Source organism: Daphnia pulicaria, chromosome 7 (genome assembly GCF_021234035.1).
Source record: "Daphnia pulicaria isolate SC F1-1A chromosome 7, SC_F0-13Bv2, whole genome shotgun sequence".
NCBI classification, from domain to species: domain Eukaryota; kingdom Metazoa; phylum Arthropoda; class Branchiopoda; order Diplostraca; family Daphniidae; genus Daphnia; species Daphnia pulicaria.
Genome location: NC_060919.1, coordinates 14,714,298 through 14,726,964, shown reverse-complemented (window position 1 = coordinate 14,726,964; position 12,667 = coordinate 14,714,298). Strand labels below are relative to the sequence as shown.

General features: G+C 42.5%; 2 protein-coding genes and 2 long non-coding RNA genes across 5 annotated transcripts; 3 read left to right on the top strand and 1 right to left on the bottom strand.

Annotated features, from left to right (window-relative positions):
• Window positions 1-2,126: 2,126 nt before the first annotated feature.
• Window positions 2,127-4,404, top strand: LOC124350655 (extensin-like). Its single transcript, XM_046801451.1, has 3 exons — window positions 2,127-2,276; window positions 2,345-2,396; window positions 2,700-4,404. Exons 1-3 carry the CDS (start codon window positions 2,259-2,261, stop codon window positions 3,932-3,934), a joined length of 1,305 nt encoding a protein of 434 aa, XP_046657407.1. The 5' UTR covers window positions 2,127-2,258; the 3' UTR covers window positions 3,935-4,404.
• A 1,300-nt stretch (window positions 4,405-5,704) lies between these two features.
• LOC124350908 lies at window positions 5,705-7,638 on the top strand. The gene is made up of 3 exons (XR_006921267.1): window positions 5,705-5,925; window positions 6,077-6,159; window positions 6,305-7,638. It is a non-coding gene; the product is annotated as an uncharacterized LOC124350908 (long non-coding RNA).
• LOC124350922 lies at window positions 6,783-9,941 on the bottom strand. Its single transcript, XR_006921282.1, has 2 exons — window positions 7,640-9,941; window positions 6,783-7,209 (listed from the first exon to the last, which is right to left on the bottom strand). It is a non-coding gene; the product is annotated as an uncharacterized LOC124350922 (long non-coding RNA).
• Window positions 9,942-10,667: 726 nt separating this feature from the next.
• Window positions 10,668-12,458, top strand: LOC124350730 (adhesive plaque matrix protein-like). Of its 2 annotated transcripts, XM_046801554.1 has the most exons (4): window positions 10,668-10,791; window positions 10,885-10,951; window positions 11,040-11,204; window positions 11,319-12,458. In XM_046801554.1, exons 1-4 carry the CDS (start codon window positions 10,774-10,776, stop codon window positions 11,801-11,803), a joined length of 735 nt encoding a protein of 244 aa, XP_046657510.1. In that variant the 5' UTR covers window positions 10,668-10,773; the 3' UTR covers window positions 11,804-12,458. The 2 variants fall into 2 exon arrangements, with proteins under 2 accessions (XP_046657510.1, XP_046657509.1); XM_046801553.1 differs by having other exon boundaries at window positions 11,040-12,458.
• Window positions 12,459-12,667: the final 209 nt, after the last annotated feature.

Genomic DNA, 12,667 nt, shown 5'->3' with positions numbered 1-12,667 from the left:
GAAAGCGACCCGTGAGTGAGTGCGAACGAACCCAACGCTCCGTTGAAAAAAAGTTTCCAGGAGAAAATTTGTTGTCCGGGTTATACATATGTACACCGTGGCGAAAAGATTCGCACGTGGTGCCAATGACCGAGCCGGCCCGTGTCGTCGGGACCGGTGCTGTGTGTTGCGTCTAAAGGTGAAAATGCTAAAGAATGTTATAAATATCTTCTGCTGTACGTACATTCTTCTTCTTTTTGTTGTAGCGGAAGATATACTTGAATAATCTCAAAAAACCGCTCGAGGGCTAAATAATGGCAAAGGCGGTGAAAGCTTCTTCTTCTTCTATGGCCGGGGAAAGTAGACAACCACATCTAAAGGATACATATAGACATGTGTGTGTGTGTGCAAAAAGTGCTGATGTAATAAAACAAACAAGCCAAGTAGAAAGAAAGAAAAGTGTCCTCTTTGATTAATGCGCACATGATCTACGCGCGTTCGGCCAGAAATTGATGCCGTGATTCATGACGACACCAAACCACTTTCTCTCTCTGCACCGAATCCAATTCAAATCGTTTCTCATGTATAATTGCCTGTGTGTGTGTCCTTCTGTGATTGAATAACCCCAAAAATCTGTCCCCCCCAAAAAGAAGAAGAAAAGTTTCTATTGCGCCATTTTGTCGTTTGTTACGTTGTTGCAGGTGTAATTTAGCGGAGAAAGTCGCGCTGAAATTCCCTTTTCCCGACACAAACTGTACCACTACGTCGCATTTCGATGTGTTACACATTTTTCCTTGTGTTAATTTCTTAATTATTATTGCGCAAAATGGCGATGGATAAAATAATTATTGCGCGATTAGCGCTCACTTTCTTTTTATTTGATTTTTGGTCATCAGCTGATGGGTTTAGTCAATAATTTAATTATATTTCGTGGATAAATGTAATCACAGCCATGTTTATAAGCCAAATATTGCATTGGCGCCTCGGGCGATTTTAGCGCGTAATTGACTTTTTAAATTCACGTGTGTTGCGCAATCGATTTCGGCTGTGTTTGGCTAATAGGACGACGAACTTGCGGTTCTATTTTTAGGGCGTGACAGATTCATGTTGGGTGTTACGCGTGTACATACGAAATGAGGAGAAAACGTGGCGGCGTAGCTCCTTATGGGTTTGTTGCCCCTCCGTACATTTAGACCTATAAAATGTCACGGAGTGAAAGAAGAGAAAGAGAACCACCGAGCTGAGCTCGCATGTAGGGTGAAAGTGAAGGGGAACTGATGACTATGGATGGGTAGAGCCTTGTATTATTTCTTCTCATGTTACTATATTTGAATAAACCTCAAAGAAGCTAACACACTCAAAGAAAAGTCGAGTTATCCATTTTAGCCGAGTTTCTCACGTTAGACATGCAACCAAAGAGATTTTATTTTTCGGGTGTAGAAGAAATAAAAAGATGAGGCTCAATTCTCTTTTTGATTTCTAGGTCATCCGTTAGATCGCTTCTTTCTTTCTTTTCAGAGAGAATTTTTTTAAATTTGATTTTTTTTTCCCCGGGAAATTCAAAACGAATTGGAAACAAATTTAAATTTTTTGATTTTTTTTCTAGACACATATGGGCAGCACACATTTACCGAAAGGGTATTTTTTCTTTCTTTCTTTTCAAAATGGACCTGGTTGTTAACTGTGGAAGGGGAAGACGAGCGACGGCTGGATGGCTTTCACCGCTCCTGGGCAAATTCAAAATGTGTTCTCTGTGTGTGTGGGGGGGTGAGGTGGGTTTTTTACAAAATAAAACGAGAGAAAGGAATAGATGGTAGAAGAGGAGGATACACTGAAAACAAAAAAAGTGGGTGGAGATCTCCTCGGGATCGACTCACGACCGAGTCTCCAACATCTATTATAGTACCGGCGTTCAGCTTTTACAGCTCTTCCATATGGCCCAGCTAAAAAGGGGGTTGGACTAATACTCCTCCTGGATGGGTTGGTGGTGGTATGGTATGGTTGTTTTGTTTTCTTTCTCTTCCGGGCTGGGCTCTCTTCCTTTCTCTTCAGCCCCTCCAACCACCACCACCACCTCCATAGGCACCACATTTTGGGTGGTGATGGGGAGGTTTGTTATTTTCTCGTAGACGTGTCACACAGCACACTGGCGGCGGGACTATATAAGAACCGGCAGACGTTCCAGAAGAGCACAGACACACATCGTCACTTCTTCTCTAAAGAAGAAAAGAAAAGACAGCGGCTGATTTAAACCTAAAATTCTAAACGGATCAAAAATCATGGCCATCAGTCGATCTGTAAGTGAAAACATTTTCCCAGTGAAATTCAAAAATTTTTTATAATTTCATTTTTTAAAATTTTCCAGGCTCTACTGGCCTTTTGTCTGGTGCTGGGCACTGTTCTGGCCGAACCCATTCGTAAGTTTTGAATTATAATTTGAACTTGAAAGAAATGTTTATTCGATTGAATTAGGCCTAAATCGAGAATAAGAGAAAGTTGAATTTAATTTGTCTGGGTAAAAACCCAAAACCGGTTTGACTAGTTTTCCGGTGTAATCGACACTTACAGCCCGTTTAGCCTGGAGCTGTTCCAGTGTGATTTGTTTAGAGGCCACCTTTGTGTTTTTAGACGAACACAAGTCGACTTGACCCACATTCCCGATTTTTCAACTTCTTTTTTTTCTCTTCTCTTATTCGATTTGACACCAAACAATCAACCAGCGGATGGACATGGACACCATGGACACCACGACCACGGTCACGATCACGGACACGATCACGGGCACGATCACGGGCACGGCGGCGGTGCTCCCATTCACACCCCAGATGTAGGAGCTTCCGCTTACGGCGGACCGGTGGCCGTTCCGTCTTACGACGCCCAGCCGGCCCATCACGAGCAGCATCACCACCACGAGCAGCCAGCAGCTCCTTCTTACGATGCCCAGCAAGCCGCTCCTTCTTACGATGCTCAACAAGCCGCTCCTTCGTATGATGCCCAGCAAGCTGCTCCTTCTTATGACGCCCAGCAAGCTGCTCCTTCTTACGATGCTGCTCCTCAGCAATCGTACGAAGCTCAGGCCGCTCCTGCTTACAGCCCACCGGCTCCTGAATATTCAGCACCCGCTCCTCAGGCTTATGAGGCCCAGGCTGCTCCTTCTTATTCGCCACCAGCTCCTGACTACAGCCAACAGGCTCCTGCTTACTCTCCACCAGCTCCTCATCACGAAGCTCATGCCGCTCCTGCTTACGCTCCACCAGCTCCTTCTTATTCTCCACCAGCTCCTGCCTATTCTCCACCAGCTCCTGCTTACTCGCCACCAGCTCCTGCTTACTCGCCACCAGCCCCTGCCTACTCACCACCAGCCCCGGCTTACACCCAACAAGCTCCTGTCTACTCCCCACCCGTCCAGTCCTACTCCCCACCCGTCCAGGCCTACAGCCCACCTGTTCAATCCTACTCGCCTCCGGCTCAATCCTACGGTGCCCCACAGCAATCTTATGGCGCCCCGAGACCCAGCTACGGAGCTCCTAAGGCTCCCAAGAAGCCCAAGTCCAGCTACGGACCTCCCCAGCAATCTTACGGAGCTCCTCAGCAGACTTACGGCGCCCCCATTCAATCTTACGCTCCCCCTCAGCCCGCCTACTCGCCACCCCAGCAGTCTTATGCTCCACCCCAACCGGCTTATTCACCACCCCAACAGTCTTACGCACCACCCCAGCCGACTTACGCCGCTCCTCAGCCGTCGTACGGAGCTCCCAAGCCCAGTTACGGAGCCCCCAGGCCCAGCTACGGAGCTCCTAAGGCTCCTAAGAAGCCCAAGTCCAGCTACGGACCCCCTCAGCAATCTTATGGAGCTCCTCAGCCTCAGTATCATGCTCCGGCTCCTGCTTACTCGGCTCCTCAGCCCATCTACGCCCCACAGGCCCCACCTCAGCAACCCGGCTACGGCCGCTAAACATTACGTGAGTTCGCTGGCTGATTCACGCAATATTATCCCTCATCGTTTCATCTTCATTTTCTCATTCTGATATCCTTTTCCAGCTCTTCATCTATTTTCCGTCCGTTTTTCAGAATTTCACACAATTTCAAATTTCCCGCTCACTTCATCCCTCAAACTTCTCGACACGATAGTTCTTCGTTCATCATTCCCCATCATCCCGCAATACCAAAAACAGACTTTTATTCTTTTATTCTTTTTCTCTCTTCACTGGCTCCTAAATTTATTTCATTCTCTTTTCCTCGACAGTTTCATTTCAAAAAGACACTCCATTTTTTGATTGAAATGTTTTTCATTCCAATATTGTCAGACGATGTGATCACATCCGCTCACTTTGAATATTGCCTCAAACTCACCTTTTTTTTGTATTATCTTTCAAAGACCCGAAATGGCGGAAAAAAAACAAATAAAAACTTTACAATTGTTAATAATTCGATTGATTTATTTCATTCATAAACAAAATCGGCAGTCAATGATTATTACGCTAGGCTCCATTACGTAATAATAGTCATAAAAATTGAATAATAAAAAACGACATATTTGTTGTCTGGCAGCCTGAAGGTAAACCAGCCCATTCCATTCAACTTTTTCAGTTGATTCAACCAATTATTTGATTTTTGAAAAATAAGGGGGTTATGTCTATACCAGCCAGATAGTATGCAAATGAGAAAAAAACATTTGTTTGACTTTTGCCTGTAATTTTTCATCGATTTGTTTTTCTTTTATTCTTTCTTTTTTAGAAAGTTAATAACCACATTCTTTAGTAGCGGCCAGTCCTTTTAGTGACGTCAAATGGGACCCAGAGTGGACTGGACATTCATTCATAGCTCGTTTTATTTTTATTATAGGTGGTCCAATAGTCTGGCGGACGTGATCCGACCCACCGCCAAACGATGGACGTTTGTGAGCAGAGCGTCGCGTCCATGTACAAGTTTGAAGTTGTTGTTGCCTTTCTAGAGAGATAGTTTTTTTTCCAGGCTACTACCGTCTGGATCATGGAAAAGTTGAACTCTCTCATCGAGCCGCTCTCGAGAGTTTCACCTGGGCCAAAACTGAAGGTTAAATGAAATGAAGGTTTCCAACTATACGCCCACGGGGGGGGGGGGCTCCTACGTAATATACGCCATTTCTCCGCGTCTAACAAAAGAATTGAATTGATGCCTCCAATTATTATTATTATCCTGCATACAGAATAAATTGCAGGTGTACATGAATAGGCTGCGTTGTCAAGCCGAGACCCGGGAAATTCAAAAAAGTAAACGGGGGGGAATTTCCATTGACTTAAGATTTTTGCTTTCCTTTTTTTAGATCGTCTGCAGTTGTACATTGCGATGATTGGAGGGACCCTGGAGGTGAACAATGGACGAGTCTGGGTCACGAAAAAACTTGTTACGTCGTTTTGACTGTACGGCGGACGCAGCAGTTCAGCAGGTTCCTTTTCAATAACTCTCGATGTTTTCCTCTTGGTTTCCAAAGGGGTCCTGGGGGGTTTTATTTTGGAGGTCTAAAAGTAATGAACTATGGATTTCGGGGTAAATTTTTAGTTTTATCTAAGGGGCTGTGACGATTATTTAATGAGACGAATTATTTGATAATGAAATTATTCCGATTCGTTTAGCGGATGTCGAGCCCAGATGAGAAAACCGATTTGGTCGTTTTGAGCCATTTGAATTTAGCGGGGGGTCGATTTTTAGCAATTTCTATCGATATCTTAAGTTAATTGGAAGATTAGTGTCGTCTGCTTTAGTTTTGTTTACACAAGTTTCGAAAAAGAGCTACGAAGTTTAAGATTTTTAAAGATTAAAATATATGGAAAATGGAATGTATTGAAACGTACGTGGTTGTACGAAAAATAGCAGAACAAATAAAATTACAAAAATTTGGACCTCGTGTCAACTCTCGTCTCATTATAGAATCGCCTAATACACACTCCATGCTGTTCATAGCAGGTAAATTGAACTTAGAATATGAATGGAATGATTATGACATGGGCCAAATGTGTGAAATGTTAGTTCCTGACTAGCATTAGTCCTGTAAGCCCCATGTTCACTTGCATGGCAGTTCATTTGCACTATGTAACCTTTTTCATCCTTCGTGCAGATTCCAGGCCTGAGCCAGCCTCAAGATATGCATGTTTTTTGTATGCCTTTATTGAACTGTCATCATCCAGTATCATCGCTTAGGTAATGATTTTCAATACTTTCATTCCTGTGACCTTAAATTTCCTGTTTATTAACAATAGGGTTTACCCGCTGTCTCATTTCAAACTTTTCCTTTGTTGTTTCTTCAAACATTTTTCGTAACCCATTTTTTATTTTTCATTTACAGCATTCCATTTGATGGGAGAAATTCCCCTTTCTTTACATGTCCTCGTGTATGCCCATGTAATTGTGGGTGTATTCACGTGGACGCCCTTTTTCTTATTCCGTAGACCTGGTGGATTCAACTCGTCAGCGGATGGATGGATCACCCGGTGAATGCTTGGCCTTCGGTGAATTCCCAGGCTTAAAGGTAGGACAAATATATCTCCATTCTTCCTTTTTGACTATTTGGTGGTGTTGATTGTATAAATCGTGACGTAGTATACGATTACTCCTGAGCTATGCGGTTGACTGCACGTAACTGTTTTCTCTCGCCGCCTTTATTCTCACTCAGTCAGGGTTTTATTTTAATTAACTCGACTGCAGATCAGGCCCTGTTTTGTACCTCTCGACTATATCTCTGTTGTGGGTAAATTATAAAATTCGGAAAATACTTAAACTTTACACACTTCAAGCAAAGTGCAACTAGTCTTTTTCAAAGTGCAAAGACTTTCACGCTCCTTATGAGATCAAATTGTAGGCATAAAGTCGATTGATTGTTGATTATTTACGAGTTGAATTCCTTAAATGGTTTCAAATAATTTCAAATTGTGACTGACCCATAAAACAGCCGCCAACTCGTTGGATTCACCCGACCCGAGAAAGAAGAGAACGTGAAGAATTCGTGAATTGCGATAACAATTATCGGATGATGCAATAGAGCTGCAGGCCGTGAGCAATTAGACTCCATCATCATAAAAAAAAAACGAGGCGTATTGTACACGTATATGCATATATACTCCGTCTCTTTTTGCATAAATTAATTGTTTAATAATAATCCGCACTCTCACTTATTGTGTTGCGATGAGTGCAGTGAGCGGATGGAATTCCATTTCTCTTTCTTTCTCTCGTTGGGTAATCTCGCTGGTGGCCCTTTGAAAAAAAATTAAAAATTTTTAATCCTCCGGCCAACAACTATTCATAAGAAGCCAAAAAATGTAACTATAGCAACTGGCTGCCGCTGTTTGTATACCGAATAACCAAAACGGCCAGGAATTGTATACGAGATACTATGTGTGTGTGTAAGTTGCCCTTCTAATTTATGTGTCAAACCACTTTCGCTCTCGTCTGTCTATCTATGAAGATTTACTCAATGGCATAAGCAAGCTGTCCCTTTTTGCACGGGTATCGACAGGTCGTACTAAAAAATTTTTAAATCTATCCACCCGATTATGTCTAATCATTTTAATCAAAAATCATATTTTTTCTTCCCCCCGAAAAAAAAGTTCCTTTATACCGAATCGTCTTTCTTGGTTAATGCATTTCGAAACGGTGTAAGAAAAAATATGTAATTAAAAATGACCTCGATGGAACCGGTTTCATTTTCTCCCGGGGTTGTGAATTGGAAGTTCAATGATGTAGACGGGCAATAACCGTATACGGGTCGTTAGAGAAGGGATGTGGAATGCCCCATCGTAATAAATACCTACCCGGAATGAAAAACAAAAACGAAAGTGAAAAAAATAAAATAAAATAGAAAAGAAGTTGTTAACCTGTTGGAGGGGGTTTTGATACTTTCGTTATTTTTTTTCGCTCTGCTGCTGTCCATCCGCTATGTTAAAATTAATTTTCCCGATGATGTGCATTTACGCAACTGTATGGCACCGGTCAAACAGGTCAAACTCTCTCTGCTGCTCGAATCAAAACCTAATCGAAACAAAATGGCAACACACACAAAACGCACGGGTGAACTTTCTTTCAGCCATCAGCGAAATGTTGGAAGAAGAAGAAAAAACGGGAGTCGAGAGTTTCACAAAGCGACGATGGATGGTGAACCCGACTCCAATAATCAGCTGACGCAATGCCAATAGTAGTCTGAATAACACACGTTTGGATTTCCATCGTGAAATAATCATCGGGCACACTCTCTCTCTCTCGGTTCTAGTGAAACGTTCAATTTAGAAAATGGCGAATAGGATATTGCATCATTTAAATGTAGGTTAGATTTGGACGGATACCGGTATCATTACAATGAAGACCGGAGAGTCTGATATGCGAACTCCTAAACTCCCAGGGGCTCTTGTAAATGGTTTGCGGTGTCTGGATCACGATGTCAAAGAAAGAATTAGACGATCGAAAAAGGTAATAATTCAACTCAAACGAAATCGAAAGTGAAAATGATTTACGAAGAAACCAACACACCGTGAACCTGATTATTTCATTTTGAACCATTCTGGTTTTATATTGAATGGCGAGATAATAAAAACCCTTAAAATCGTTCTAAAAGGGAATTTTGAACAAGTTTTCCAGCAGCGTCCTGTTAAGAGAGAAATATGGCTCTGTGTTAAATACTCGATTGTTGGCCAATTGGCCATGACGTTGAAATCACGAGTCTATACAGCGAATGGATGACGAATTCGCATGAAGATAATAAAAAAATAGTTTCCCAGAAAAAAGAATTTCCCTTTTTAAACGTGATCCGGTCATTACACCATTTATCTACCAACAGACTCGTGTACCGTGTGTGTGTGTGTGTGATATTCGCCATACATCCGAGAGATATACCAAGACAACGATCTCTCTCTCTCCCGCAATTGAATGAACAATTGTTATATTATACCTGCTGTACCGATGTTTTATTATATACTGTTGGCTGCTGGCCCTGGCTAATATTGGACTTGGGGAAAAAAAAAGGAAAATAACTGGTTCGTTCGTTCACGTTTGACCGGTATATGTGTATTCAAAGATGGATTATTATTATTATAAATATACTGCTCACTGGAAACGAAAGAGAGGGACCGTGTCAAGGTCTACCGGCAGGACCAGCGCAATTTCTATTTTCTCTTGAACGTGAAACACAACTCACACACAGACTCACGGCCAGCCGTCGTCGTCGTCCGCTTATCCAAAGAGTCAATGTGTGCCAGCACACGAGTCGGCAGCAACATCCACTCTCGTCGCACCGGATTCGAACCGGATCCGCTTCCGAACCATATCTAGATGTATACGTGATAGACTCTCTAATACTTTGATTCTATACAATACCTTTTAAGTGCAATTGTTTCGATACTGGATAAGAAGACACCTTTCTCTTTCTAGAGCTCAGATGAGACGGGATTTTGACGTGATGATTGTCAGGGCTGTCGAATGTTGTCCGTGAAAATATACGAACTCTCTACAGGGCTATCTGGTTAATTTAGTTAAATTCTCTGGCGAATATAGAGAATTCTTGAACTGAGAGAAAGGGAAACAAGAGGTAAAAAGGGAGAGCGCGTGTTACGTGATGGAAATAGTGTTTAGTACAGTCTGCGTATTTACTAGCTTAAGTAGCAGCAGAGACAGACAAAAAGAATTTTTGAATTGATGCCGACATCAAGAAAGCGATTTGCTGCTGGACTTGAGTGAGAGTCTTAACAATCCTTGACACGCCCTTCCGTTTGTCCGTTGATGACGTTCACCCGTGATTATATAGACTCCGTATAATCACGTGGGCACACAATCAAACACGACATTTACTATCTTCTTCACTCCATAAAATTTCACCGAGCCAAATTTTTATGGTTGAAAGTTATCAAAGTAAATTAAAAGTCACACAGAAATTAAGTTCAAAATCGATATAACCCGCCAATTTTGAATGTTACACCATATCAGCCAAAACATAATTTTTAATTGAAGCCAATCAAATGTTTTAATTAATTTTTTTAGAAATTAATAAAACAAATTATTAAATAGATTAAAAAAAATTTTCAAATTCAAAATGAAGCCAATCAAATTATTTTTTAAATTATTTTTTTAGAAATTAGATTAAAATTATTAAAATGATTACAATTAATTTTCAAATTCGAAATGGAGCCAATCGAAATTTTCTTCCTTCTAGATAACGAATGAACAACCATGTGTGTGTTCCCAGCCAGAGGATTGCGGGTCGCTGCCCGTCGTGCGGTAGGGCATATCGGCTGAACTGCTGGGAAACGTGATTCGGGACTAGCGGGGTCTCCGTGATGGGGCGCGTGTACGTTAAGAGAGAGAGAGAGAGAGCGCGACCCGTCGTCCTTGGATCTGGCAGCAGGTGAATGGCACACACACACAAGTTCTTGCCTTTAGCAGACAGCAAAGCCAGGCAGCAGCAGCAGCAGCAGCTATGGAGCAAGAAGCGGAAAGTGTTCCACTTTTTTATTTTCCCCTCCCCGATGGATGATCGCCGACCCCGGCTGCAACATCCAGTGTGACAGGGCTCTTGGCACATTCACCTGACCCAAACCTATACACGTACACCTATCTCTACCATACGCTGTGGCTGTTTTTTATTTTTATCCGCCTCCCTCCTCCTTTCATTTTCCTTTCGCATTTCTAATCGGCCCAGCACATTGGTATATAAAGCCTTGGCAGTGACTCCTTCAATCATCGAACAGACCAGCAACGGATACAGTCATCAGCTTCAACAGCTCCAGTCAAATACAAATATACTCTCAAAAAACCCAATTCTACCGAGCGAAAATGGCAGCCAAGTTCTCCGTAAGAAAAATACTGCCGACAGTGCAAAACAACTAACCGACGAATTCTTTCAAGTGTGCACAATTGATTTTAATTCATTTTGTTCTGACATAGGTTCTCCTGGTCGTTTCCATGTTTGTAGCGGTCTCCATGGCCGGAGGAAAGAAGGGTGGAAGCAGCTGTAAGGATTTGACCTCCGTCGTCCGGAAGGAATTGAATAATTGAAACAACTTTTAATGATTTTTGCACACATTCATTTTTTTTTACAGATGGCGATTACAGCGCTAGCTATGCTCCATCCTACCCTTCTTACCCTTCTTACTCTGCTCCCTCTTACGCTGCTCCCTCTTACGCTGCTCCTTCTTACGCTGCTCCTTCTTACGCTGTTCCGTCTTATTCAGCTCCTGCTTATCCAGCTCCTGCTTACTCTTCCGGTAAATCTAGCGGTGGCAAGAAGCGCAAGGGGGGCTTAAAGAGATTGTTCAAGGCCATCAAGGGCAGTGATCTTGACTTTGATGCTCTTTTTAACACACTCGCTTCTCTATCAGGAGACTATTCCGGTGGTTCTTCTTACGCCGCTCCTTCTTATGCCGCTCCTTCTTACGCCGCTCCTTCATACGGCGGTGGCAAGAAAGGAGGCAAGAAGGGAGGTAACCACTACGCCGCCCCAGCACCCTACGTCGCTCCAGTCTACTCCGCACCGGCCTACTCCGCACCGGCCTACTCCGCACCAGCCTACTCCGCACCAGCCTACTCCGCACCAGCCTACTCCGCTCCGGCCTACCACGCTCCGACCTACGCCGCTCCGGCCTACCACGCTCCGGCCTACGCTCCATCTTACGGCGGTGGCAAGAAAGGAGGCAAGAAGGGAGGCAGCCAATACACCGTTTCCTACGCTCCTACCTACGTCCCATCTTACCAGGCTCCTACTTACCACGCTCCTTCTTACCCCGCTCCTTCTTACCCCGCCCCATCTTACTCCGCTCCAGCCTACGAGGCTTCATCTTACTCCGCTCCGGCTCCTGCTTATTAGAAAAACCCAAAAGTATTTTCTAATTTTTACCACCAAAAGTTGTTTGTTTTCACCCAACAGCGGAGAAATCGCAATAAGGAGTCGGTTTTTTTAATTCAGACGCAAAAAGGAAATGAGATTAGCTTGATGGTGACTCCTTTTTGATTCAATTCTTCTACTCAGAGATATATCTCGTCATCGGATCTAGCCCGATGACAGTTTATATAATAGGATTTATCTTGATATAATAATTATATGCCAATACTTAATCCAACTTTATATTCTCTTTTTACAATGTCACTTTAGCCGATTTGATTCTTACAGCTCCTCCACCTTCCCACTCATTATCTGACACAGACACTTGGTAGTCAACCATTCTTCATGAGTGTACATATATCTAAATTTTCTTTATACTTCATCTCGCTCAACCAAACAAAGGAAAAGAAAATATTATTTGCCTTCGCAGACTGTTTTTTTCCGATATCAAAAGTAGAGTAATATTATATCACTTTTCTCCACACACCCCTATCAAATCCTGCCTTGAATATTTTTCATTTCACAAAAGACACTATTTTACAGAATGTTTTATATACTTGTGTATTTCGATGCATATTGAATTGCCAAATATATTTCTTCGGGGCTTGTGCGATTGTCACAGTCTTAGCACAAAAAATTACCTCGCCTATTTTTTATTTCATTTTTATTTTTATTTATTTCTGAAGAAGAAGAAAAACCAGTTCTGATTATCATATAACCCATTTTTTACACGGCTGAGCGGATCAGTCGACTTTCATGTTCAAAAGTCTGGATTGCAGCAACAAAACATTTTGCGTGTTGTAATTCCTTTTGACAATGGCGGCAAATTCAAACCTGTCTAACAAAAAT

Excerpts from the sequence above, each read along its gene's own strand:
- LOC124350655 (XM_046801451.1), top strand. Across the intron at positions 2,397-2,699 it reads TGTTCTGGCCGAACCCATTC|CGGATGGACATGGACACCAT; the intron begins GTAAGTTTTGAA and ends ACAATCAACCAG.
- LOC124350730 (XM_046801553.1), top strand. Across the intron at positions 10,952-11,039 it reads AAAGAAGGGTGGAAGCAGCT|ATGGCGATTACAGCGCTAGC; the intron begins GTAAGGATTTGA and ends TTTTTTTTACAG.